Source organism: Tenrec ecaudatus, chromosome 2 (assembly GCF_050624435.1).
Source record: "Tenrec ecaudatus isolate mTenEca1 chromosome 2, mTenEca1.hap1, whole genome shotgun sequence".
Lineage (NCBI taxonomy): Eukaryota > Metazoa > Chordata > Mammalia > Afrosoricida > Tenrecidae > Tenrec > Tenrec ecaudatus.
Window position 1 is genome coordinate 71,951,269 of NC_134531.1, and position 27,810 is coordinate 71,979,078.

General features: G+C 39.5%; 2 protein-coding genes across 8 annotated transcripts in view; one reads left to right on the forward strand and one right to left on the reverse strand.

Annotated features, from left to right (window-relative positions):
- Positions 1-22,887, reverse strand: part of CERT1 (ceramide transporter 1) — a 127,623-nt gene extending 104,736 nt beyond the window's left edge. For 2 of the 6 annotated variants that reach the window (XM_075541183.1, XM_075541182.1), the window contains exons 1-2: positions 22,142-22,647; positions 15,111-15,245 (exon numbers count right to left, since the gene is read on the reverse strand). In XM_075541183.1, coding sequence (XP_075397298.1) covers positions 15,111-15,245; positions 22,142-22,237 — 231 coding nt within the window. In that variant the 5' untranslated portion in view covers positions 22,238-22,647. Of the gene's footprint in view, positions 1-15,110; positions 15,246-22,141; positions 22,648-22,774 lie in introns of those variants that run through there. The other 4 variants (XM_075541185.1, XM_075541180.1, XM_075541184.1 and 1 more) reach the window with 3 other exon arrangements.
- POLK (DNA polymerase kappa) overlaps positions 21,974-27,810 on the forward strand; it is a 98,865-nt gene continuing 93,028 nt past the window's right edge. The window contains exon 1 of one of the 2 annotated variants that reach the window (XM_075541179.1): positions 21,974-22,100. The gene's annotated coding sequence lies outside the window, so the exon portion shown is untranslated. Of the gene's footprint in view, positions 22,101-22,775; positions 22,931-27,810 lie in introns of those variants that run through there. The other variant, XM_075541178.1, reaches the window with a different exon arrangement.

A 27,810-nucleotide genomic window follows, 5' to 3' on the forward strand; every position in this document is an offset into this window, starting at 1 on the left:
AAACCCTCTTCAGAGTATAGAAAGGCAAGGATGTTACTTTGAGGAATAAGGTGCGGCCTATCCAAGCTAAGGTATTCTCCACTGCATCATATGCATATGAAAGTTGGGACTGAAACAGAATCAATACTTTTAAATTATAGTGCCGGAGAAGAATATTGAAAGTACTATGGACTACTAAAATGACAAACTGGTCTGTATTGAAGAAGTAAGGCTAGAGCGCTCCTTAAAGGCAAGCCCGGCAAGATTTTGTCTTACATACTATGGACATATTGTCAGGAGAGACCAGTGCCTGGTGAAGGACATCATGTTTGGTTCTCAACGAGATGGACTAACACAGGGGCTATATCAATGGGCTCCGGCAAGGGAACAACTGTGAGGATGGCACAGAACCATGCAGTGTTTTGTTCTGTTGTGCATATGGTCACCATGGATCAGAGCCACTCGATGGCACCTAGCAACGCTTTATCTTGGACATGTGCTATATAGTACACTGTTTTTCATTGCTGGGGGGTGCTGAGTATTATGTATATTTGTTTTTCTGAAAGAGGAAAGGAGGACAAATAAGCTGGGAAACCTCTGCTCTAAAGCCCTGACATTTCAAGGGCAGCATGGCTGGATACGAAATCCTTGATTCACATTTAATTTCATTTTGGTGCTGCTACTTAGTGACGCTTCTTTGCCTCCTGGCGTTGTAGTTTGTTACTAGCCTGTTTCTCTTGCTTTTATAATGTATTTGTTCTTTTTGCCTCATGGCCTTGAGGATTTTTATCTTTACATTGGAAATGTAATTTGTAGCTTTACTAGAGATGATCATTCTGAGCTAATTTGATCAAGTATCAGGAAAGCTTTTTTTTGCATGTAAGTAAGTGCTTTTCTGTTTTTAAAATATTTTCAGGATTACAATTTTAAAATATTGTTCTGTTGCTTTATTTTTCTTCAAGGAATCTAATAACGCAGTATATTATTCCTTGTCTTTCTTCCATTTCCACTACTTCTTTCTGATGTTACTCTTTATGTTATTTTCATTCTCTGGTTGTTATCCAGTGCTTTTTACAAAATTCCTTATTTTATTTATTTTTTTTCACAAAAGAAAGGCTTGTAGTTCATTCAAGGAAAAATTCCTTATTTTTTAAAAATCTTTTCTCCCTTGGGTGCTTAGCAATCTTCTTCATTTCTGAGGTAATTTGCACTTTTCCTTCCCTTTCTCTGCATCTAGCTCATCATGTGACTTCCAGGTTCTTGGAACTTTTTTTAAAATGAAAATATGAAGTTATTTTTAATCGACATAGTCTCCACCTAGATTTTTTTCTTCCCTTTTTTAATAAATCATTTTATTGAGGCTCATACAACTCTTATCACAATCCATACATACATCAATTGAGTAAAGAACTCTTATACATTCGTTACCCCATCATGGAACTTGAGCTACTAACCTACTGATCTTGTGATTCCTTGTCCTCTACAGACTGTGAATGAGCAATCTGCAGGTTGAACTACTGATTTGGGCAAAGAGAGCCTCCAGTCTGATGCTTGTTACTTAAGACTTGTGCAATAGTTTATTGTGTCAGCCTGGCCGATAAACACAAGTGGGATTAATTGAAGGATGGAGAGATAAATGGCTCCATGAGCCTCGCCTTGTCTCTTGCTCTTTAATCATCAGACCAGCGTGTGACTGCCTTGCTTGTTCTGTGCCTCAATTTAAAGGGTACACTACCTGTAGGACGCCTAGCCTGTGGACTGTGTTGCTCGCTGCTTAAGTTTAGGTCCCTTTAAGCCCATACGATTGGAAGGTTCATCTCTGGAGCTGGGGACCGACAGTTGGTGACCTGCCTTGCTGTTTGCTGCCTGGGTATATATAGCCCACCTCTCTCTACGGAAGAGGAACTTGCGGCCCTCAAGACTTAAAAGGACTGCTAGTGTCTCACTGCTTTATAATTTATAATTTAACGGTTCATGTCTTGTGTTAATATCTCTTTATAAATATATATATATAATTACTAGCAATCTGTTTTTGTCTCTCTAGAGAACCCTGTCTAACACAACTTGGCACCTGCCAGCTTCAATTTGTGTGTGAGCCATTTCCTTCCGATAAATCACTCTCCTCTCTCCCTTTCTTTTTGTACGTATACACACACTTCACTATTTGCACTTCTCTAGAAAACCTAGCTTAAGGCAGATGGAAAGGTATTCCCTCAGTTGATAATGTATGGTGTTCTCTGATTTTATGCACAATTCAAAAATTTTTAATTTTGTTTTTGTGCTGTTACAGCATATGTGCAATAGCTCCAGTTCAACAGAAGCCTTTGATACTTGTACACATTTTGTTTGTTTTGGAAGTAAGCGTTAGGGTGGTGAAAATCCTGACTTCGTTGTTCTTTTTTCTTAGAGGTTTCCAAAAATTTCCCTTTACATCCCATTTCCAAAGATATGTCTTTCCTTTTTTCTCTCCCAAAGGTTATCTATTTAGAAAATTTCCCCTTTAAATTATACTTCCTCCTTGAACAGTCTGCTCCTTTAAATGACTACTGGTCCTTTAAGCGTAAATTCTAATCCTTCTTGTAGCTCATTTCACTAGAATTCCTCTTTTTGTAAACAGATGGGGAGTCAACATATAGGACACTCCTATACTGCTCTGAAACAGCACTGAATTTATTAATTTCCCCCTCTAACACAGTTATTTTGCTACTTTGTATTATCTGTATACAACTAAGGGCCCTGTGGCACAGTAGGTTAACTGTTGGGATGCTAACCCAAAGGTCACCTGCTCCATAGGATAAAGACTTGACAGTCTCCTTCTCTATCGAGTTCAAGCCCTGGAAACCCTATGTTGTAGTTCTGCTCTGTCCTGTATAGTTGCTTTAAGTTGACATCAACTAAACACCAGTGGGCATAGTTTGTTTTTATTTACAAGTAGTGCTGAGTCTTGTTTGAATAGAAACTTCTTGGATATATATTTTATATCTTCTAGTAAAATATTGGGAGGCTACTTACCAAGTACCATCACTCCTTTGGCTACCTGAAAGTCCATGTACATAGTTTAAAATATTAAATAGTTCTTCAAGATTTGATATGAAAAACAGCAATAACCCCTCCTCCAACTATACTTTTCTTCCTAAGGCAATCATCTTTCCATTTTACTTATTTTGGCTTTTACTTTTGTATCTTCAAATACTCATTTAAGTCGGAAATGACTTGATGACAGAAGTTTTGTTTTGTAGATGATTTATCTATATATAATAGAAATTACAACTTCATTACCTTTCAATACCCCACAATGAACAATAACAATCTTGCCATTCTCCCTCATTGTCTTTTCTATACATATACAATGAAGCTAGTAGAAGAGAACAGAATGATTGCCCCCCATATGGATGAGTTATATTCTCAGCCAATGTACCTAAATTACAACTTCCATGTATCTGACTGCCGAATTCAGTGGAATTTTCAGATTAAGACAGTCTACAAAGAAATGTCTGGCAGTCTACTTCTGAAAAATCAGTGAATGAAAGCCCTATGACTTACAATAATCTGATTCCATTATTCATGGAGTTGCCAACTAGGAGGCAGCTAACACCAACAGGCACTTAACTATTGTTTGCTATTAATAAATTCCATCTTTCCAACACTGAGTTGGTAAAATTAGTACTTAAGTAATTTTTTAGCATTAAACCAAGAAAAATTTAAGCTACACAGTCAAATTTAAGCTACACAGTCAATAAATATTTCATTTCCTGCATTTAAAATCTTTTTGATAACTACATTATTTTTATCTCTGCTTCATTTTCTATTTTTATCAAAATTTGCCCTTGAGTCAATCTTACAAATCTTTGAAGATATTTGAAAATATTAAACATTTTATGAATTTCAACTTCAGCAAGAAGTCTTAAATTATTAGCAATTATCTATATTTGATGGTGTCTATACTTGATGGCTTCATGAGAAGATGAATATCTGTTCCTGTAAGGATTTACATTCTCAGAAACCCACAGGAGCAGTTCTACTCTGTCCTATGTGGTTGCTATGAATTAGAATTAAAAGGCAGTGTGATTTATATCTAGTGGCACTGTTGAGTAAGCATAAGCATTGGCCTGCTAACAACAGGTCAGCTGTTCAAACCCACAAACTACTCCAAGGGAGAAAGATGAGGCTATCTGTTTTCATGAAGATTTACAGCCACAGAAACCCTACATAATGTTGCCATGAATTGGAATTGACATGATGGCAGTGAGTTAGTGTATAGCTGGTAAACAAGAGCCCTGATGGCAGTGCTTATGGGCGGGACCTTGGGCTGCCAAATTCAAGGTCAGCAGTTCAAGCCCATCAGCTATTCCTGGGGATAAAGATGAGGCTGTTTGCTCCAGTAAAGATGTACACTATTGGAAACTCTATATAGGATTACTCCAAGCTAGAACTGACTTAAATAGAAGTGGTTTGGTTTGGGGCTGCTAGATAAATAGACCATCACAAGATCTTTAATATTCTAAAGATTCTCCTTCATCTTTTTCCTTTGTTAGAATTTCTATTTCAGAATCCACTTTTCAGGGAGCCCTGGTGACATACTGGGTAAGTGTTAGGCTCCAAACTGCAAGGTCAGCAGTTTGAAACTACCAGCTGTTCCTCTAAAGAAGGCAGGGGCAGTTCTACCCTGTTCTATAGCGTCACTATGAATTGGAATTGACTCAATGGCTATGAGCTCTGAGTTTTATACCATTTCCGAACTATGGTAAACCTAATTGCCCAAAACTTGTTAGAGATGTAAACATAAAGGGTCCATCCCAGAAATCCTGAGTTGGAAATTGTGATGGTGGGACACAACTAAAGGACAAAAATCTTCTCGATGACTAATGCACACTGAAGACCTACTGGATGACTAGAAATCCTTTCACTTTGAAATATTGTTGTCAAGTTAATTCTGGCTCATGGTGACCCTACAGGAGGAACCCCGACCCCTGTCCATTCTGATGTATGCTAGGGTCTCCATCTTCTTAAAAACAGCTTTATTGGCACTTCATCCACATATCACATAACTCAGTAGTTCGATCATATCAAGAACTGCACAATCATCATCACAATTTCAGAACATTTTCTTGTCCTCCTAAATCACCTTTAAAATGAGTTGTGTAATCACCTTTACTTCTAGTGCTCACTCCCCTTCCCACCTTCACTGTTTACTCTGCAAATCCACCCCCCAACCCCCTACAAACCCTTATATCAGTTATTATCTGTGTATCCACTCTTTCTGAGCTTCACAAACTGGTAAACCCAACAGAAACAATAGAACAAAAATGAAATGAAGTGGTAAGGATAACACAATAGTAATATAAAGATAAAAATACAAACAATGAGTAAGAAAAAAGAACCATCATCAATATTTAAAAATAAAGGAAGAAGTTTGTGCTACAGAACAATCAAGAGACCCTTGCACCTAGAAGAAATTCATGTTAGGTCTGGAGGGTGGTCAACTGAGCAAGTATCAAGTTTGACCTATCATCATTAATATTACAATGATCTGTGTTTGATAGTAAAGATGTTCCAGATGTTTGCCTGTAGGGGATCTGCCAGCGATTTACTCTGACTTGATACTCTGCAGATGGATTTGGGGCTCCCGCTGTCATCCATAGCATTCCATAAATTGGGTGCTGGCAATCTTAGCTCTGATACTTTTCCCTTGGTCATATTTGAATTTTATTATTGTCATTTTTGGATCACACAAGCTGGTGTGCTTCCAAGTGGGTTTAGTTGACTCCTCACTTTATAAGCCTTTAAGACCCCTATTTTGATCGACAAACAGGCACCAACTGCTTTCTTCATCACACTTTGCAAAGTGATCATTTTAAGCACATGAGTATTGAGCAGGGCCATGTTATCAAAACTAACTGTTCTTGGATTAGGGCTAGAGTTCAGTGAGGCCCCAGAATTCATCTGCTTGTCTCTGGGATCTGCATGCCTCAGGTTTACTGTGGTGGTCGTTATGACAAATTCAAAGCTCCTTAAGACCTGCTACCCCCAAAACAGCAACAAACCAACTAGCAGACAAAGGAAGAAACAGTGAACTTAAGGCAGGAAAACAAAAACCTGTCAAAATCTGTGGTCACTGCAAGGGGTGGGGGGGGGGGTGGTCATCAAGGTACTAAATATATGGGGATTCTGGGTTCCTTTCCATTGGACACCCACCAAGTCCAAGGTCCACAGATCTGGGGTGGCCAATCTGTTTCTTCTCCCATATGAGTACCCCAGTCCTCAGTCCTAGGGTGCAGGCACCATCAAGAAAGAACTCAGGCCATTCTGCCAGGCCTTTCATGTTAAGTCCTCAGCATCCAAGGTCATCATGATTTTTAGTCCATGGTGTGTTTCACTGAGGGTTTGGTAGAAAGGTATTCGTAATGTCTTCCTAGAAACATAAAATCTGGACCATTGCCCCTCCCACTAGGTTACCTTGGTTAGCACACCTTCCTGATGTGCAGCTACTTCTTCCCCAATCACTGTGTCTCCATCTTTATGGTAGTGAATCACTTGGTCTTTTCTCCCACTGGTAGATTCCAACTGGTGGTCTTTCAATTAGTAATTCACCATAGTGCCACCAGGGCTTCTTAGTTATAGTTGTTTCCTTTCCCTCCAGCCTTCCCTTCATATAATTGGGGGGAAAAAAACATGGCATACATTGTACATCCATGGAGAACACTGCAATTTTGAGTGGGAAAATAAAGTACACATACAAAAAGGCTAAATATGAAGTGGCTTCCAAAGGGTTCTTGGAAAATTCCTATTTTTGAATTCTATTTTTCCATAAACTTTTTGAGGCCCTCTAATATCCAATATAAGGGAATTATCTAGTTAAGCTCTAAGGCAATTATTGTGATGATGAAAGCAGGCTAACCTAAAATTGTTAGTATAATACTTGGTCACAATAGTTGTTTGGTCTGCTGAAGACTTAAAATGATATTGCTGATTAATTTAAGTCTAGAAAGGCTCACTGAAAAGCAGTGGTTTACGGTGGCCCTCAGAGTGAAGACCGGATCTTAGGAGACGAGGAAGGATGAAGCGTTCCAGAAAATTAAAAACTCAGTGAGCGGCGATATCAAGAGAACAGCGAGACAAGAAGCAGTCATGATAGTTAACAGTTTCCTAATGTCTGAACATTTTGCATCCACTGTCCACTAAGACTGCCAACACCAAAAGCACAATAAAAAGTGTTTCTCTTTTTTGATAATGACTTAATTGATTTAAATATCAGAGCAACTATCAAAGTTAAAGTAAGCAGTTAAAAAGAATGGCATGGTTGCACTGGTACAGAGAAGAGCTTTCAGCACACAGAATCTAGGACAGATAACCCCCCCCCCCCACACACACACACACACACACACAGGATCAATAATGAGAGTAGCAATACCATGAGGGCATGGGGAAGGTGGGGATAGAAGGGGGAGAAATGGGGAACCCATTGCAAAGATTGACATACACCGCCCCCAGCCACACCCCCCCCGGGGAGTACAATGAACAACAGAAACATGGGTTAATGGAGACAACAGGCAGTATAAAATATGAAAACAGAAATAATTTCTAAATTATCAAAGGTTCACGAGGATGGGAGGGGGGAGGAAGAGCTGATACCAAGGGCTCGAGTACAAAGAAAATGGTTTGGAAACGATGATGGCAACATATGTACAAATGTGCTTGAAACAATGGATGTATGGATGTATCAATTGTATAATACTAACACCTGGTAGTCATTGGTTATTTAAAATTTTGTCACTTTACTTAAATGACAATTGTGCCACCTGCAGACCCAAAGTAAAAAACTGAAATTAAGTAGTAGTGATAAATGTTGTTCTGAACAACTAACATAGAAGTAAATTGAACAAATACACATACTATCAGGTATTTTGTAAGTTATACTAAACAGGGTAAAAATTATACTAAAGTATACTGTAAATCATACTAAATGCTACATGAATATACATAGTATATAATATACACACACACTAAATAGTATATATATAGAACATGCATACGAAATAAGAATTCAGTGGCAAAAGTATAGCCAAGTGTAAAATCAAATGTCAGAAATGTAATTAATTTTCCAAAGACAGTAATAAAATGTTAGGTTGATAGAAATGATCTGCTAAACACATATCTAGTAAGTACCAAGGGGCACCCAATATGTATTTAAATGTTTTTACAAAACCTTATCACTTTCAAAGTAATCTCTATTACATTTGGCAAATCTGTGTTTCCATTCTTGGAAACATTTTTCAAACTCATCTGTTTGGATAGCTAACAACAGCTCCCTCTTTTTTTCTTCGCTTCTTCTATGTCGTCAAGTTGCTGTCCTCTCATGTCCATCTTCATTCACAGAAACAAAAAGAAGTTGCACGGAGTGAGGTCAGGTGAATAAGGTGTGTGAGGCAAGAGAGGCATGTTGTGTTTTTGCCAAAAATTGGCACACTGAGATGGCTGCATGAACAGGTGTATTGTCATGGTGACAAAACCAGTTCCTCACCTGCCCCAAAGCAGGACTTTTTTTGTCACAGACTGTTCCGCAATCTTTTCAGAACCTCTAAATAGAAAGCTTGATTAACAGTCTGACCTGGTGGAAAGAACTCCAAATGCACTATCCCCTTCATCAAAAAAACAAATGAACACCGGTTTTTCCTGGGTACCTCTCAAATATAAAGAACTCTCAATTTCTAATATTAAAAATGCAAATTAAAATTTTGAATTGAATAAAGAGGCATTCAACAAGCACATGATAATATGTTCAACATCATTAGTCATTGAAATACATAATTAAAACCACAGTCATACCAATTTATACCTACCTATAAGGTTTAAGTTTTAAAACAAAACTGACAATGCAAAGTGTTGACTGAAATGGGAGCAACTGGAGTAATTATACATTGCTAGGGGGAATGTGAAATGCTACTGTCACTTTTGGGACAGTTTGGCAGTTTCTTATAAACATAGACCCATCGCCATTGAGTCCATTCCGACTCATAGCTACACTATATAAGCTTGCTGAAACTGTGTATCTTTACAGGAGCAGACAGTCTCATCTTTCTCCCAGGCTACGAGGTTTGAACCACCAATCTTGTGGTTATCTGTTGAACATTTATCTGAAAAAGACTCCCAGGTATTTATCCTAAAACTATAATTTGTTTACACAAAGAGTTGAACACAAAGATTTGTTTGTAAGTGACAAAGTAGGAAACAAATCGTATTTCATTAACTGGCATATTAATGGCTTTGGAGGCTATGTCTGACTTCTGGCTGCCCTATTGCCATGAGGCAGAGGTCAGACATGCCTCCAGCCTCCGTCATTCTTTACCTATTCTGACACCAATTGTTCTTCCCACAACATTCTACTTTTCTGCAATGGCCACACAGGCTTCACACACAATACTCACGATTAAGAGAGGGTTTTATAGTTGGTATCAGACATATGGGCTAATATCAGGCTTATGGGCTTGATCTGGACTGGGCTGGGATGTTTCTTAATGTACAACTGTTCTTGTAACATGTTACTACAAGGTAGAATTAAGAAACATAAGGATATAGTCATAGAACAGTGGTTCTCAACCTTCCTAATGTCACAACCCTTTAATACTGTTCCTCATGTTGTAGTAACCCCCCCAACCATAAAATTATTTCTGTTGCTACTTCATAACTGCAATTTTGCTACTGTTATGAATTGGGAAACCCCTATGAAAGGGTCATTTGACTCCCCAAAGGGGTCATGACCCACAGGTTGAGAACCACTGGCCTAGAGCAAAACCTCTCCTCAGCCAGTAGCCAAGTCTCTCTCTAGTCCTCAGCCTCTCAGGTATGTGTTTCCTTGGTTTCTGCCTCCATGTTCCGGGTAGCCACCTGCTGCTCGACCTCAGTCTTACAGTCTTGGATCTGAGCTTCTGTTCTGTCTCAAGGTCTTGTCTCTGGTCTTGGCCTGGTTTCTTTGCTCTGTCCTGAAGTCTCTGTGCTGATACCTCTGGTACCTCTGGTCTAAGCTTCTGCCACTACAGGCAGATTTTGAATGTGCTCCATTGATAAGCTCTTTTGCCTTGGTGGTCCTGCAATTTTCAAAAGTTCCTGAGCGCTCATTTTTATAGACAGGGAGTAGCAACTAAAACTGACAAATCCAAAAGACTAGTGTTTAACATCCTATTTGCATTGGCCCACCTAATCTTTTGGTGAGAGTTACAGAGACACAGATAGAAGAATCATATTAAGAAATTTCGCTTCACCTACACAGGTACGTGGATGAGCATTCAGTAATAAAGATGAACAAATTAAGATCCACACGACATGAGTGGCTCTCAAAAGCATATGTTAAATAAAAATACAGACACAAAAAGCTGCACACTGTATGATTCTATTTACATCATACTATGAAAAAACAAAATTGTAAAAACAGTGTGTTGCCCCGAGCTGAGAATGGGAGAAGGGACTAACTACAAAGGCGCAGGAAAGAGTATTCTTTTTTATTTTTTAAGAGTATTCTTAAGTGATGGAGATATTCTGTAGCCTTTTGTAGTAGTGCTTACACACCGCATAACAAGAGGGACAAGAGTGTGACAGGAATATGCAAAAAAAGCAAATAAAGAATTAACTATTAATAACATTCTTTTCAAAGTTGTGAAATTGAAACACTTGGTGGAAGGAAATTTCTTATAGGAAATGCATTAGAATCTGTTCAAATATGACACATGATACACATTCCCAGGCTTTAATGAGTCAACTACATCTTTGTTCCCTTTAATAAAATAGGTCTGACAGCATCTCCCATTATTTTTCTTAACTCAACACTTTCTTCCCAATTCAAAAATTTCACCAAATAAAATTGTTACTATGCTTCAGCTCACTGCTATATCATCCTATTTCAATAAAGGTTTTCCTCTGTGATGGTTATATAATCTGGTGTAAATTTGAGAGGATTATGTGTGACGGGGTGGAATCTGGCCTGTCAATCAAGATATAACCAATGAAGGACTCTGTGTGGGCGTGGCCTTCTCCTGAGAATTCTGGGAACTCCTCTGTTTTTCCTCTTTGGAGGCAGAAGATACTTCTCTCTGCTCACTCCCTGCGTGGCACTCTACTGACAAGACATATGGCACTACGCTGCAATTCTTCCAGGTGGTATATATCCAAGAGAAATAATAGCCACGACACAAATAGACATCTGAGCACCCATGTTCATTGCAACATAATTCACAATAGTAAAAAGAAGGAATCAGCCTAAATTCCCTTCAGTGGGTAAATAAAGTTTGGTACAGGCACACAATGGAATACTATGAAATGTTTAAGAATAATGATAAATCTTCAAAACACATGACAACATGGATGAACCCGGAGGGCATTATGCTGAATGAAATCAGTCCATCACAAAGAGCCATATACTGTATGAGACCACTACTGCAAGATGTCAAGAGTGAGTTTTTACACTAAAAAACCTTTGATGGTTACCAGAGTTGGGAGAGGAAGGGAGAAGGCACTGACTAGAGGATAGGCGGGTATCTTAGGTGGAGAGGTGAGTTACATACATTAAAGCGGTGGTTCTCAACCTTCCTCATGCCGTGACCCTTTAATACAGTTCCTCATGTTGGGGTGACCCCAACCATAACATTATTTTTGTTGCTACTTCATAATGGTAATTTTGCTACTGTTATGAATCTTTCACCCCTGTGAAAGTCATTCAACCCCGAGGGGTCGCGACCCACAGGTTGAGAACAGTTGCATTAAAGGGTGGCTGACAAAAAATGATGGAGTCAAGGAAAGATACTGGGAAGTTTGTATCAGTTAAATGTAACAGAGTTAAGTACTATTATATATGACTATGATGGACATGTATGGTGAACAGGTATAGGAGGGAGAATGGGAATAGATCTGTGGATATGTTTGACAGAGAATATTTGAAAGGGAAAAATAATACTCTCTATCTAGGCAATCATTTAAGATCAATAGAGTATTTATCCGAGGACAATGTTCAGGTAGTTAAGAAATTAAGAAGAAAAAAAGTTTCCATGTCTTAGAGCTCCTAAGTATCTAAGTCTTTGCCTTTTAACATATTATAACGGACTTTCATCGCAGATTTGTCCAACATGTCATTTGATTTTTTTGACTGCTGCTTCTTTGGGCATTGGTTATGGACGGAAAATGAAATCTTCAACAATTTTTACTTTTTCTCCATTTATCATGTTTATTATTGGTCCAGTTGAAAAAGATTTTTGTTTTCTTTGTGTTGAGGTGTAACGCATATTGAAGGCTGAAGTCTTTGGTTTTCATTAGTAAGTGCTTCACGTTCTCTTCTATTCAGCAAGCAAGGTTATATCACCTACTCAAGTCTTCTTCCAAACTGATATTATATCCTTCTTCATATATTCCAGTTTTTCAGATTTATTCAGTACATAGACTGATTAAGTGAAAGAACAAAGTGCTGATTGATTAACACCTTGCCGATTTTAAATTGTGCAATATTCTCTTTCTGTCCAAAGGACTACTCTTTGTACAGATTTTTCATAAGCACAATTAAGTTATGCAAATCTCATTTTTTGATAATATTAACCATAATTTACTATGATCCACAAAAAAAGTCTTTATACATTTAATGAAACACTAGGAAACATCCAAGATTCACTGCAGCCCAGCCCATAATCATGCTACATTTAACTTTATCAAAAATTGCACGATCTCTAGGAATGCTACTAATAGGTGCCGTCAAGTTGATTTTGACTCACAGCAATCTCAGGGGAGAGAGCTCAACTGCCTCCATAGGACATTTCTATGACTGTCATCGCTGTGGGCTATGTGCCGGGCTCCAAGCTGCTCTGTGGGAGAATGAAGCGGCTATCTGTTCCAGCAGAGATTTAGTGTCTCGGAAATCCTACATACAAGTGCTATGAGTATGATTCAACTTAACAGCAAAGGTTGAATACCCAAAAAGTGAAATTTCATTCCTACCAATTTTTACACCAATCACCAGAATATTATTTTTAAAGTTTCAAGAATTTTAACTAATCATAACATCTGATAATGTAAGCAAAAAAGGAAAAAGGATTATAGGAAGACCATTCAAATCTTTTTATCCACTATTATACCTTCTTGAATGAATAGATTATTTCAAGAGAAAGAAAACATTCAAAATGTGAGAGTAGGTGCAATTTCAAAACGCCCATAATGAATCTCTCTAACACGCACATGAAAAAAAACCTACAACAACCTGAGTGTCATTGAGTCAATTCTGACTCCTCGTGACCCTTTAAGACGCAGTAAAACTGCCCCTCTGTGTTTCAGCAGCTGCAAACCTTTGCAGGAGCAGAAAGCCTCACCTTTCTTACATGGAGCGAGCTGATTTCAAACTGCTACCTGTGGCCAGCAGCCCAACGTGTAATCCAACAGGGTTCCTTTAATGTATCACACACTGATCAAAGTACTTACTAAGCCACTGGGTTCAACTGTTTCTCTACAATGTTCTCTAGAGAAGAGTTTAATTATGGATACTTCCAAACAACTGCCTATGTTTTTCTAACTTGCTATTTAATTAACCCTCTCAAAAGCACTGATTGAGCAGCTTTTTGCTTTCAAATTTTGAATATACAAGGCGGAACATGTTAAAAAAAAACTCCTGTATGATTTTCCTTAAGCATCAAACATAAAAATAGGAATTTAAATAAAAACACAAATCCAGAGTACATATTTTACTTTGAATATATTTTATAAATTTTTTTGACTTTTATCTTTGAATGGATCAGAAAAATCTATGATCTTTTTTAGTTTTTAATGTGTTCATTTACAGATTAAAAATACTATAGGGTCCTTAACTGACTTCCATTTCAGTAACCTGACTTAGCAAAGATATTTTTTTGCCCTCTATAGATATGCCTACAGTATAGTAACAAGGATTATTTTAAATGTAATCAGGTACTCACTTCACTACTTGAGTTGCATGCTTAATAAAGGTCAGGTGTCTATCCCCAAACCTGTTTATGCCAGCTATACTTTTAAAACTTACACATATTTTAATTAAATATTACTTAAGTCTGTGAGATAACACTACAACATACAGTTTCTTTGTAAACTAAGGTGAATGTAAACCAAGTAATAATGACTCAATAAAGACGAGCCATTTCTTTAAAAAATATTGTTAGCTAAGAAACCACTAAAAATATTATAAGAAAGCCAAAAACACAAACACAAACAAAAAAACACACCAAAAATAGTAACAATACTAGGACCTATACTTAAAATCACCTTTTAAGCTTCTGTTCCATTTTAGAGAAATCAAAACTGAGAATCAGAGATTATACATTATAGATATAATATAGTTTTAAAGTTAAGATCTTTAAACTTCATATTCAAAGGGATGGCATTTGCTCTTAAACTTTTGGCATGTAAATATACACCTATATAGTTTCAACTAAAAGTTTAAGTGTAGGTTATATCTATTTCAGTTTTTATGATTTTTCAGCTTTATTATTTTCGATAACCTACCATGTTAACTGTCCCAATTCCATTACCTAGGAAAGTGGCTTACATCTTCTTCTGTGACATACCAACTGGATTCAAACTACAGGTCCCATACAAATTGAACAGGAGTCCTGAGGGTGCAGTTCAAAACTACTAGCAAGCTCAAGAGGGGGCTTTCTATTCTGGTAAAGATTTCGGGAGTAGAAAACTCTTAGGGGCAGTTCTACTCTGTCCTCTAAGGTCGCTATGAGACAGAATTGACTGGCAGCGAGTATGGTTTGGTTCTACAAGTTGAAAGCACATAATAGTAACAAAAACAAACTCTGGGTCCCCCAGTCAATTCCAATTCATAGCAACCCTACATAAAGTTTCTGAGGCTGTAAATCTTTAAAGGGGCAGATAGCTTCATCTTTGTCTCTCTGAATAGCTGGTAAGTTTACATTGCTGACCTAGCAGTTAGAAGTCCAATGCTTACTCAACAGTGACACCAAGACTCCTTATTCAGTAATTAAGAGTTCCAATATAACTGCCAAAAAATATGAGAATGGAGGCTCCAAGGGACGGGACTTTATATTTTGTTTACTAAGGATAGTGCCTGGTATATCGTTGGTGCTCACTAAGTATATGTTGAATTAAGGAAAAAAGCAACTTACTGTGATGACAGCCTTGCTAAGACAGATGGATCCCCTGCAGCCATATTCGGTTTCATCTTCAGATTTATAATAACTCAGAGTATTATTTTTCAAAACTACCCAACGATCCTGCCATCCATGAATGTAGTTTGTCCACTGGGTAAAAGATTGTTGAGGAAAGAAAAAAACAAAAAGTTAGTATTTTCAAAATTTAAGCTTTCTAGAACAGCAATCTTATTTTAAAACTAAAATGTGAAATGTCCAAACGTAACTATGCACCTGGGCAATAAAATCATAGATAAAAAAGGTTTAAATTTTCTAGACTGTATAGTTAATTTGGGTATTTTTATAACATAAGTGAAATAAAATAGTAAAAAAACAAAATTCTCTAATATTTGATGAATAAAACAATATTTTGTTTTAAAATTCTGCTTTATTCTTTGTTTTCATCTTCCTCTTTTTACCATCTTTATTACACATAAATTATTATATGCTATAATTATCCACTAGAAACATAAATTCATATAGTTTCTCATTCTTCCACACTAAGTACTGTATGAGCCTTTTGAATCAAGAGAAATATTAAGCTATTCATTGACAAAATATCAATTTTATTGTACATTATTTCCACTTACAAATTTATATACTTTATATATAACTACATAGAGTTCTACACCATCAATCTTTAAAACCAACTTAAATATTTTTCTTTATACAACTCAATATCACTATTTAAAATTGTTAATTCATAACCTATATAATCTTATTTATAAATCATGTTTACTTATCTTACAAATTAATCTTAATTCTATCTCCAACTCTAAAAGTTATATAAATAACTCCTCGTTGCCTAAAATGCAAAAGGTTTAGACTAGCCTTCAAGATTTTTATAAATTAATCCTAAATGCTTGCTTCGGCGGCACATATATAAATTAATCCTAATTTTCTTTCAATTATTGTCATTTCCAAGACCTATAACTGTGACTGTGGACAAGGTACTTACTTATCTCATTTCTTCATCAACATCTCTCTCTTACTGTTGTAGAGATTAAATAAGAATACAATCAGAATAGCCCCTGGCATACAGTATTTGCTCAGTTGGAGGCAGAGTTAATTATAACCAAGGAAAGCTTAAATTTCACCTCAGCAGAACAGGTTCCTTTCAAAGTGATATGAGAAGCCCTATCCCAAACAAAATCCATGATTTTGTTGGTTTCTTATAGGGAGTCCAACAAAATTACATAAATTACAGGCCTTTAGTTAAGTGCGCGTTAGCTCTATTGTATCACCTAAAGCAGTGGTTCTCAACCTGTGGGTCACGACCCTTTGGGGGAAGGGGGAAGAATGACCCTTTTACAGGGCTCCCCTGATTCTTAACAGTAGCAAAATTACAGTTATGAAGTAGCAACAGAAATAATTTTATGGTTTGGGGGTCACCACAACATGAGGAACTATGTTAAAGGGTCGCGATATAAGGAAGGTTAAAAACTACTGACCTAGAGGGTTGGTTTTCAATTTATGCTCATATTTCCTCACTCTTCCTCATATTTAAGCATTAACGACTTAGCAATATGCTAGAGACTGCAGAAGTAAAAAATGCCCATGTCTATAGTCCAGCAAGCAGTAAATCATGAGAGAAAAAAACTATTCGTGTGTACATTATATAATAAAGTAAAAATACATGTATATATAAAATAAAAGGACATTACAATAAAAATGCTATGAGAGTTGAAAGGAAGATTTTGAATAATTAGCAATTTAAGAAAATGGTTTATAAAAAGGTTAAGTTTTTGAGATGGGCAGAATTTAATGTAACAGGTATATGGAGAAACAGGAGATAGGGAAAAATCACAAAGGATAAGGAGAATTCAGAAGATGATGAATGAGACATAATTTTAGCCAGGCTTATTTGCTAATGGCCTATAAAGGCACAAATTCAAACTAGTATTACAGTCATTATCCAAACTAGTAATATTTTATGGCCACCTACAATTAATGTCTACCCAGGACTTTTGGAACCAAGAAAACTTACAAAGTGATTCTACAGAAAATGGGTTTCATAAGTTTTTCTATATAACTTAAACTACTTCAAAGAAACATAATTTTGAACTTGTAGGGTTCTGTTTCTTTTTGGACTTTTTCTTCCCTACTCCCTCCTATCCCAAATCCAAGCCATTGCAGGGCAGGAGCCCGTTGTTAGTAAGGAGCTAAGCTAATAATGTAGTTTTAAAATTACTTAATAGAAAGGTAAGAACAGAGACTGAGAGATGTAAGCAAAAGCTCCCAGATACCATCTCAGCCCTACAAAAGTGGCACTGACCAAACAATGTTGCTGTTGTTAGGTGCCACTGAGTCGTTTCAACAGAATGAAACACGGCCTGGTTCTGTACCATCTCACAGTTGTTCTTATGTTTAAGCCGGTTTTTGTACACACTGTGTCAATTCATCTAGTCAAAGGCCTTCCTCTTTTTGCTGCTCCTCTACTTTTCCAAGCATAATGTCCTTCTCTCCTGGAACTGGAGCTTCTCTCCTGACAAGATGTTTAAAGTACGACCAAACAATAGGAAGTAATAAAAGGCTGGCAAAATTGGGAAGAGATTAGAGCTCTTATACATTACTGGTGGCAGTAAAATGGTACAACTACTATGGAAAACAGTATGCTTCCTTTTCAAAACATTAGAAAAACCTTATAATCAACCAAACTCCTTGGTATACAAGAGTAAGTCAAACGTATTGTTACAAAAATCATAGATCTCTTTAGTAAGCAAAAAAAATCACAACGTAAAACTACTGTTTCTTTGACCTCAATCTAGGTGGATACACTTGGGAAAGTGATGGCCCCGCCTCTTGAACTCATACCAAGAATTCAATTTAGACCATGTCAAAACGGCAGTTGCACCCCCCTAAGGCAGGGGTCCTCACACTTTTTAAACAGGGGCCAGTTCACTGTCCCTCAACTTGTTGGAGGGCCAGACTGCAGTTTAAAAAAAAAAATATGAGCAAATTCGTATGCACACTGCACATATGTTAATTTGAAGTAAAAAAAACCAAATGGGGCAAAAGCACCCAGTGGGCAGGATAAATGTCCTCGGTGGGTCGCATGTGGCCTGTGGGCTGTCGTTTGAGGACGACTGCCCTAAGGACTCAAATTGTGTTCTACCCCTTTAGAATCACCCAAAACAATCAATTTTTTTGAGCTGGTCTTTCTGCCTTGAATTTAACTGCCCCAATTCCTTCAGAAGCCACTGTTTTGATTGGACCTTTTTAAGTGAGGTTGCTCTAAGAAAACTAAAACCAAAACCAAACACCAAACTCACTGCTAACGAGTGAATGCCAACTCAAATGCCGCCCGAAAGGGCAGTATAGAACGACCCTATGAGTCTCTGAAACTATAAGTGTTTACACGAGTACAAAGCCCTGTCTTTCTCCCAAGGAGCACCTGGTGGCTTTAAACTGTGGACCTTGCAGATCACATAGTCCATTGATTGGGTAACCACTAGGAGACCTGGGCTCTTTAAAAAGGTTAAGACAAATATATCCCAAAGAGAACTTGTCTGTAGCCATCCACTGATTAGAGAAGCATATTTAAGCACATTTGTTTGCAATAAGCTTGTGCATGTAGTACCTAGACCCTTAAGAGCATTATTTTTTACATACCCTCATATCCAAGAGATAAGAGCAGTCCTGTGAATATATGTACAACTGTGTTTTGTATTGCAGCACTGTTCATAATGAAAAAAGATGGAAATTCAAGTGCAAAAGCAAACTGTGGTACTTATGTACAATGGGCTGAAACTATAAAGAATAAAACAACACATCATTGTATAACATGGATGAATCTGGAACACATTAGGTAAAATTAATCAACCACAAAAGGATAAATATTATGTAGTCTCACTTTTATAAAAAATCAGAAGTATACATATAGAAAGTAATGTTCCTTAATAGATACGAGGGGTGGAGGGATAGGGAAGGGAGAATCAATAGATAGTAGATACTTGTTTTTTTGGTGATGAAAAGGCAAAACCAAATATGTATGAAACCAACACAGCTTGAACAAAGTAAATAAAAATACCAAGAAATACCCAAGAAAAGGGGCAAATTTGCAATGACTTTTTTAAAAAGGGTAGATATGGATAGTTTACACGTGTAAAGTAGGCATATGCAAATAAATGCATGTGCATGTATAGGTGTATCTGTAAGCATGTTTGTGTACACTATATATATGAGTTTCAAAAAGTACTTTAAAAAATAAAATTTTTCCATGACTGTTATCAAGTCCCTCATAAATCCATATAGATAACTAAGCACATAGGGGGTATGGTTTCCTAAACATAACCAAACAACTCACAGAATTCGTTTACTGGGTTAAAACTCAGAACCACAGTCTCAGAGGGCAAATTAATCAAGTAGTATAACATAGTTCATAAAGATAATGTTCTACATTCTAGTTTGGTAAGAAGCATCTGGGTCTTAAAAGTTCGTGAGTGACCATCTATGATACATCTACTATTGATCTCTACTTTATGGAGCAAAAGACAATGAAGGAAACGAAAATCTCAAAGTAACTTGTCCACAAGATTAATGGCCCATTCCCTTTTCTAGCCTGAAACCAGAAGAATTAGATGGTGCCCTGCTACCACTACTCAATGTTCTGACCATGGGCACAGAAGAACCTGGATAAAATGGTAGAAAAATATGGAACATAACTCAAATTCTTAAGAAAGGCCCGACTGAACTGAGAGGGTAGAGATTATTATCCTTTGAGCTTGACACTGAAGCTATTTCTGGAGATCAGCTTTACGCCAAATAATAGATTGACTTATAAAATATATAAGATCACTCATAAGCAATGTGCTTTAGACAGTCAACATTTACCCAAAAGCAAAGATGAGAAGGCAAAGGAAGGAATGGAAGCTAGAACGATGGAAATAATAAAAATGATGTCTCATAGTGAAAACTGTAACCATGTCAGAGAACAATTTGCACAAAAATTGTTAAATGAGGTTCTAAAAGCTTTACAGGAGCAGATAGTCTCATCTTATTCTCTCCAAGCAACTGGTGACTTCGAACCACCCACCTAGCAGTTAGCAGTCGAATGCTTACTCGACAGTGCCACCAGGGCTCCTTACTGTTACCTAAGGCATAATAAATATTACAAGAAACAAACACAGAATACATAGCTACTGAGTTCAACCAATGTTTTAAGTTACCAGTTTAATACGAAAAACTATATATTTAAATGTGAAAACATGTGCCATACTCAGAATATGTATAAATATAAAATATCTTTGATAAAAATCTTTTAGACATTATATGTTACCAGAGAATTGTTAAATTTCAGGAAATTTTCTATCATATGTGTCCATGCAATTAATATTGAAACGTCTTATTGGTCCTATACATGCAGCCACAGTAAAAACTGAAAGCTATTCACTTTGCAAAGATGTGGTCAATGACTACATTGTAGTACACTGTGAAACAGAAAGGCATTTTTTTTCTTTTTTGGTAGACTGCGTACAGTGAATATCCATTGGTGCCTTTTCCCACTAGTTATTCCACCCCTTCCAATCCTCAAGACAGAGAGAAGGACCATCGCTCAAAACAGCTGTTTTACCACAATACTACCATGGCAGCGTACTTCCCATGAGAAAAACTGCCCAAATCACCAAGAAGCAAAGACCCCATTCCACAGCTATTCCACCTTAAAAACCCGTATACTTACTACTACACAACATACTCAACACAGATTACAAGACACATTTAATCTGAAGAAACCCTCGGGAGCCTGACTTCAATTTCAAGAATGGTCACAGTATCACACACCATAATTTTCTGCTAGACAAATAAAAGTGAATGCTTGCAAACCTCAGTTTTTAGGTACAGAACCCTTTCCTAGACCCGTACTCACCAGCTTTCTAAGGACATCCTAATAGCTTAATGTGAAACAATGCTACAAACAGGTCCAAATGATTAGCCAAGTATGCATACTGGAAGCAGGGTGATTTCTTAAGAGTAAGTGGCTGCACATGACCTAGTGTCTTATGATCAGCTTGTAAAGGACTGGCCCCAGCTCCTCCTTTCTCCAAGTTAACAGTAAGCTCCAGCCCTTTCTAAAACTTTAACAGGAAGGAAGAAGGAAGTAGAAAAACGATGTGAATCTTTTCAAAGCAAGCACTTAAAAAAGACTATCAAATATCAACTAACGTTCTCTGTTATAGAGGGCTTCATCCACTTTAATTATTACCTTTATAGTCCTGCAAATGACTATCTACTTTTCAAAAACTTTGAAATGGGGATAAATTTTACACACAAGCCTCCCAAGATAAGTGCCCTCCCTTAAAAAAAAACACTGAGCCTCTGCCTACAAGAATATCTTATTAAACAATGCTCTTCTTCCTAGACCTAAAGTTCACTCTCCATGACATGTTTCAAATTACTATGATTTTCTTGATTGTCACGTGTCGAAACAGCACTGTCCAGAGCTGGGGTAGAGGGTCGGGAGACTTAGTATACAAGTCCTCCTCCATCTCTCTCTCTACCTACAGCAGGCATATCCTAACACCTCAGATTTTAGCACCAAGGTGAGTTTGCCCTGGCTTCCCCTTTCACGTGAGTGTTTGTTGAGCACCCCAGGCCCTTTTCTGATCCGCACCTCCAGACTGAGCTCGTTTGGGGGAAGCCCGTCTCACAACGCCCCCGAGCCCAGTAGTTCCGGCCAGGCGGTTGTCCAACTTGGATTCCCAGAGCCGGGGCAGCTGCCGCCCTAGGTCCCAAGTCACGGTGTGCCTCCCGCCTCCCAGACCCGAGCTCCGGCTGCCGCCGGTTCCCCCGCGTCCGCGGCCCCCACCCCTGTCCGCGAGCACCCCGGCGGCCGGACTCAGCCCCGCACCGCGACCCATTCCGCAACCCCCGCCCCGGGACGGTGCCAGCTAGTCGTCCAGCCCCACCCCACCCCACCCCACCCCACCGCACCGCACCCCACGCCCTCGGCCGCTCGCCTCGCAGCAGGTGAGTCCGGGCCGGGCACCCCGAGCCCGTGGGTGGCTCACCTTGCTGAGGACCCCGCAGCGTTCCACAGGCGGCCCGGACTCCGTCTCCGGATCCTCCTCGGAGCCCGACGAGTTCCAGCTCTGGTTATCCGACATGGAGGCGCGACAGCCAAGCAGGAGAGCGGCCTCCGCTCCCTGAGGGGCGCCGGGCAAGGCGCGCAGTCCCCGCGGTGAAGGGTCCGGGGACGGCAACGCGAAGAGTGCCCGCTCGGGCGCGGGGGGGAGCAGGCGTAAGGACGAAGTGTGTCCGCCGCGCCGCCGCCGCCGCCGCGCCTGACACCGAGCGGACCGGGGAAGGAGGACGAGCGGCGAAGGGAGCCTGCTCTTCCAGCCGTCAGCCGCCGCCGCCGTCGTGACGCCGGCGTCGCCACCCGAACTCGACCCTCTGGATGCCAACCTTAAGCGGGGGAGGGCAGGGGAAGGAGAACGGGAGAGGAAAACCCAGCCGCAGAGACCCGGGGTCAACTCACACCTCGGTGACGGCCGCCATCTTCCTGCCTGGCCCACTATTTACCCTCCCCTCCCCTTACCCCTCCCCTTCGTCCTCCCATTCTCCCTCCGCCGCCCTCCTTTCCCCCTCCCAACGTCTGACGCGGGACGCCGAGGGCGTGGGAGCCGCCTCCCGCCCCCTACCTCCCGCTCTCCCTGGTGACGACGGGTAGCGAAGTGGGCGGAGTAGAGAAAAAAACAGTGTGGGTCGGGGCGCAGCCGTGCTGCATGCTGGGAGGGAGCCGGCTCGGTCGGCCGCGCCGCCTCCTGGGAGCTGTAGTCGCGAACCTGGAGCCGCCGGTGAGTAGTTTACCAGATTGAGGCCGGTCGCCTTGGGAACGACCTTGTTGGGGGTGGGCTTCGTCTCGCAACTGTGTGACCCGACCCCTCGGCCTCTCTTCTATTTCTACCAAGTGTGTTTGTGACGAACCTCCCGAGTTGCGAGCCCGGACGTGAGATAACAACTCTCCACGGAGGTTTCTGGGCCTCCTGCGCGTAGTTCCTTTCCGAAAACCCGCGAGCGTCTTGCGGCTCGCCAAGGCGGGAGGGTGTCTCTCCCGCCGGCTCTGGCCACGGGGCAAGGGTTGGGGATTTCTCCGGGGAGAAAGCGTGACTTCTTTCCGCCAAAGCTCCATTGCAAAGTCGGGAGGTCGTCTCTTTCTCTTGAGATTCGAAGCTTCACCTTTTCCGGCTTTCGAAGAAACACTATCCTCAGCCCCCTAGCACCAGCGCATGCACTCACCTTTGTGTTAGATGTCTCGCGTTTTTATTTTCTAGAAAGTAACTTTGAGGTTGCCGGAGATGAGGGCCGTTAGAAACGTTTTTAAAGTAAAATAAAAATGTGAGATGTAACCTAAACTTTTAATTAAGATGCAGTCGACTTTCTGGGACCCTAGTTAAGCATCTCTGCGGAGCTGCTGGCTCCGTGTCCCTATGCCTGTACCTCCATATCCTATCCCTGAAAGATAGGGAAGCTTATAAAAAAATTCGTATAAGAAGACCACAGTATAAAAGTGTTATGACAGTAGTGGGTTAGGCAACAAGACACTGGCATTATCTCAAGATTAGAATGAGAGGAAAGGCCAATAACATAGCGATCTTGCATATATAAGACATATATGACTGTGTACTGGTCCTTTTGTATCTATGATGATAACTTGTGCAACTTTTGCAGATGTAGCTTTAGTTCTTTGCTCTTCGTTGCTACTTTTCTATCTCCTGATCACTGTCAATGTCCTGATCGTTGTCAACAATAAAATAGCACGTTAAACTTTCGAAAAGTTGGTGGGCTGGTGGTTAGGAGTTTGGCAGCTATCACAGCCAGCAGTTTGAAACCACCGGCCACTCTGGGGGAGAAAAACCAGGCTTGCTACAGAAGAGTTGTTTCAGAAACCCACCCACGGGGGCAGTTCTATCTTTTCCTTCAAGGTTGTTTGAGTAGGAATAGAGGTGATGGCAGTGAGTTTGGTTTTGAGTTACTGCAGGGAAGGCTATAGAAACAGGGAAACCCCATAGTCCATTTGTAGAGTCCCTCAGAGTGATTAACCCTCCATTGAATTCCCTCAGACCATAGACAAGGGATGTGAATAGTCTTGCCCTCAGCGCAATGGAAAGTGGATTACTGCAGACGTCCTTAGAGTTTGACATGTTATTTGTTTTACCATTTTTAATTTGTTCTAGTTCCTATTCTGCTTTCTCTTGGGTAGAGGTGGTTTTTAAAAAAATATATTTTATTATGTTGTTGTTTTTGAATGATTTTCTTTATGTGAAATCCAGGATAGGTAAATCCATAGAGACAGTAACTAGATTAATATTCCCTGTTGCAGGGTAATGAGCCAATAAGAACTGGTACAAAAATGAAGAAAATGTTCTACAATTGATTGTGGTGATGAGTATACAACTCCTTCTTAAATATATTTAAATCATCAAATTGTATGATACATAAGTTGTATGTCAATAAATTGCTTAAAATAGCAAAGAAAGAAAAGAGGATATGCAGGGTCAGGAAGATGAAAGTGAAATTCCGAGTCAAGGGGGAAAGGCACTGTGACTGGAGATAACTGTAGTAGTAATGGGTAAGGCCACGGGAACTGACATCTTGAAGAAAAAAATGGACTGATGGAAAGCGACCCAGAGAAGTACCTTTGATACATTCCATTATAGATGCTCAGTCTGCTGTAGCTGGGCTTGCAAATTGCTCTTCCATTATGTGAAATCAACTCATAATGTGTAACTGAAAGCCATTCAGATAAATAACCTTAATTAGCTTTTGAAAATACTTTGTCAACATAGAAATACATAATCCCCAAGTTTTGTACCCTCCTCCAAAACCCACTTATCACCATTTTCTTTTTTTGGTGGATTATAAAAGTACACCTTTAAAATGTTGACTACTATAAGTTTTGCTTTGCCTCCCAATCTAGGTTTCAAAATGTCATTACTCTTACGTAAATGATTATGAATGATTAAGAAATCCACTGGCCAATTTAAAAAGCATAGTATGTCTTTACTTTCACATTGAGTTTTCTGTTAGGTTTCATTTTATGCATTTGTTGTTGTTAATTGTAGTTGTGAACCACTAGCACTAATAGCAAGATGCCCACTCACTCAGTAATAAATTGCCTGGTTGTATTTGGATTAATATGACAGAAATTATCTTTTAAAATAGGTTCTTTCCACATTGTCCCTTATGCTTATGATTGCTTTTTCAAACACATAAAGATGCTTGCATAATAATTAGAATGTAACAGAGATTGGGATTCACTTTATTGCTGTTAATGGGAGGAAATTACAATACAAAGGTAAAATTCATGCCTTTCCTCTAAGGTCAGAGTGATAGCTTCTGAGTTTTCTCTCACTTGGCCTTTCCTAACCCACCTATAAATGCTCTCTGTATTTTCCTTTGGTCCCTTTTGGTTTTGTTTTTTTTTTTAGAATTTGAATTCGTCTGGGATTTTTTTTTGGTGGGGTGGAATATATGGAATGAGAGTTCCATATATTTTATTATTTTAAAGCTTGTAGTCAGTTCAAGGATCATTTGTTGGCCTTCAGGAGCGTTTTCCATTCCAGCCTGTTGGAGCACCACGCCCTGACCCCAAAGTCCACCTTCAGCATTCTCTGGGGACTTTGCCGCTCCATTCCCTTGCTGTTCCGCTGCACTCCCCAATGCTTTGCCTCCGTGTGGCTGGATGAGGTCTGATGCAATTCCCACACTGTGTCTCTGGTGCTGCCCCCTGCAGGGCCATGAGTCAGTGAGGAGCCTCATGTCTCATAGTGGGGCTGGCCATGTGGTCCTCCCTGTGGACTGGCTGCTCCAATTGGGGTCATTGTCCTCAAAGCCTGATGGGCCAGGATGTGCTCCACTCTCCCCACACTCCCCCTCCATCTGCTCCCCTGTGCTCCAATCAGACATGTCCCTCTCCCTGAGCTGCAGACTCAATGCCATCCCTTGAAATAAATTTTTCTGGGTGAGTTCCATATATTTTAATGTTTTATTAAAGATAGCTACTTGACTTAATACTTGATTAAACAGTATATTCCTATCCTTCGACCTTTATTATATGCAAAATCCACGTGTGTGTCAATTAATTTAATTTCATTCATATGTCTGTCTACACCTTCACGCTACTCGGAAGATAGATTATCTGCTCCTGACATACTCTGAAATCCTGTGGAGCAGGTCTGCTCTGACCTATAGGGTCATTGTGAGTTGGAATCAACTCAATGGCATGAGGATTTCCGCTTAACTGCTGACTGAACCTACTAGCGACTTCATGGAAGAACATTGTGGCAAGCTGCCTCAGTACAAATTAAAGCCTTCCAAACCCTGGGAGTCAATGCTCTTCTGACTTAGAAGTTGGAATTGACTGGATGGCACACGATAACAGCAATAGGCTAATGGCTTACTGGTTTAAAACTTAGCTTTATAGGACTCTCAAAATGATTCGCAAAATTCTGATTTGGTTTTCTTTCATTTGCGTGTTTCTCTAGAGCTTCTCTTCCAGGTGAATTTTAGGATCACTTGTCAAACAGTAAGAATAGTTTTTAGAGATATGCACTGAAAATATACTTATTTTGTGAAGGAATCATATCTTTGTGATACAAAGTCTTAATATTAATCAGATATGCTTATATCTGTATCTGACTTAAAGGGAATATTATTGGCCTCATTTAAAAATTTTTTATTGGGGGCTCATATAACTCTTTTCACAATCATACATACATCCATTGTGTCAAGCACATTTGGACATTTGTTATCATCATCATTCTCAAAACATGTGCTTTCTACTTGAGTCCTTGCTATCAGCTCCTCATTTTTCCCATTCGCTCCCTTCCCCCCCTCATTAACCCTTGATAATTTATAAATTATTAGTATTTTGTCATGTCTTACACTGTCCGATATCTCCCTTCACCCACTTTTCTGTTGTCCGTCCTCCAGGGAGGGGGTTATATGTAGATTCTTGTAATCAGTTCCACCCTTCCCATATCGTCCTCTCACCACTGATCCTGAAGGGTTCATCTGTCCTGGATTCTCTGTTTCCAGTTCCTATCTGTACCAGTGTACACCCTCTGGTCTAGCCGGAGTTGTAAGGCAGAACTGGGATCATGATAGTGGGGGAGGAAGCATTTCAGAACTAGAGGAAAGTTGTATGTTTCATCGTTGCTGCACTGCACCCCAACTGGATCATTTCCTCCCTGCGACCCCTCTGTAAGGGGATGTCCAGTGGCGTACAGATGGGCTCTGGGTCCCCACTCTGCAATCCCCATCATTCACAAGGTTAGCATGTTTATGTTCTTTGATGCCTGGTACCTGATCCCTTCGACACCTCATGATTACACAGGCTGGTGTGCTGCTTCCATGTGGGCTTTGTTGCTTCTCTGCGAGATGGCCGCTTGTTTACCTTCAAGTCGCTATATCTTTTGATAGCTGGGCACCATCAGCTTTCTTCACCATATTTGCATATACACCCATTTGTCTTCAGCAATCGTGTTGGGAAGGTGAGCATCATGGAATTGTTGGCTTCATTTTAAGGATAATGAAACTCAGGCTCAGAGGGGCTAAGCAATTTGTTCAATATTATATAGCTATTACTGGCAGAGTTAGAATTTCAATCCAGGTTTGTCTGATTTAAAAGCTCATACCTTTTTCTTTGCTTCATAATGCATATAAAAGTGGCATG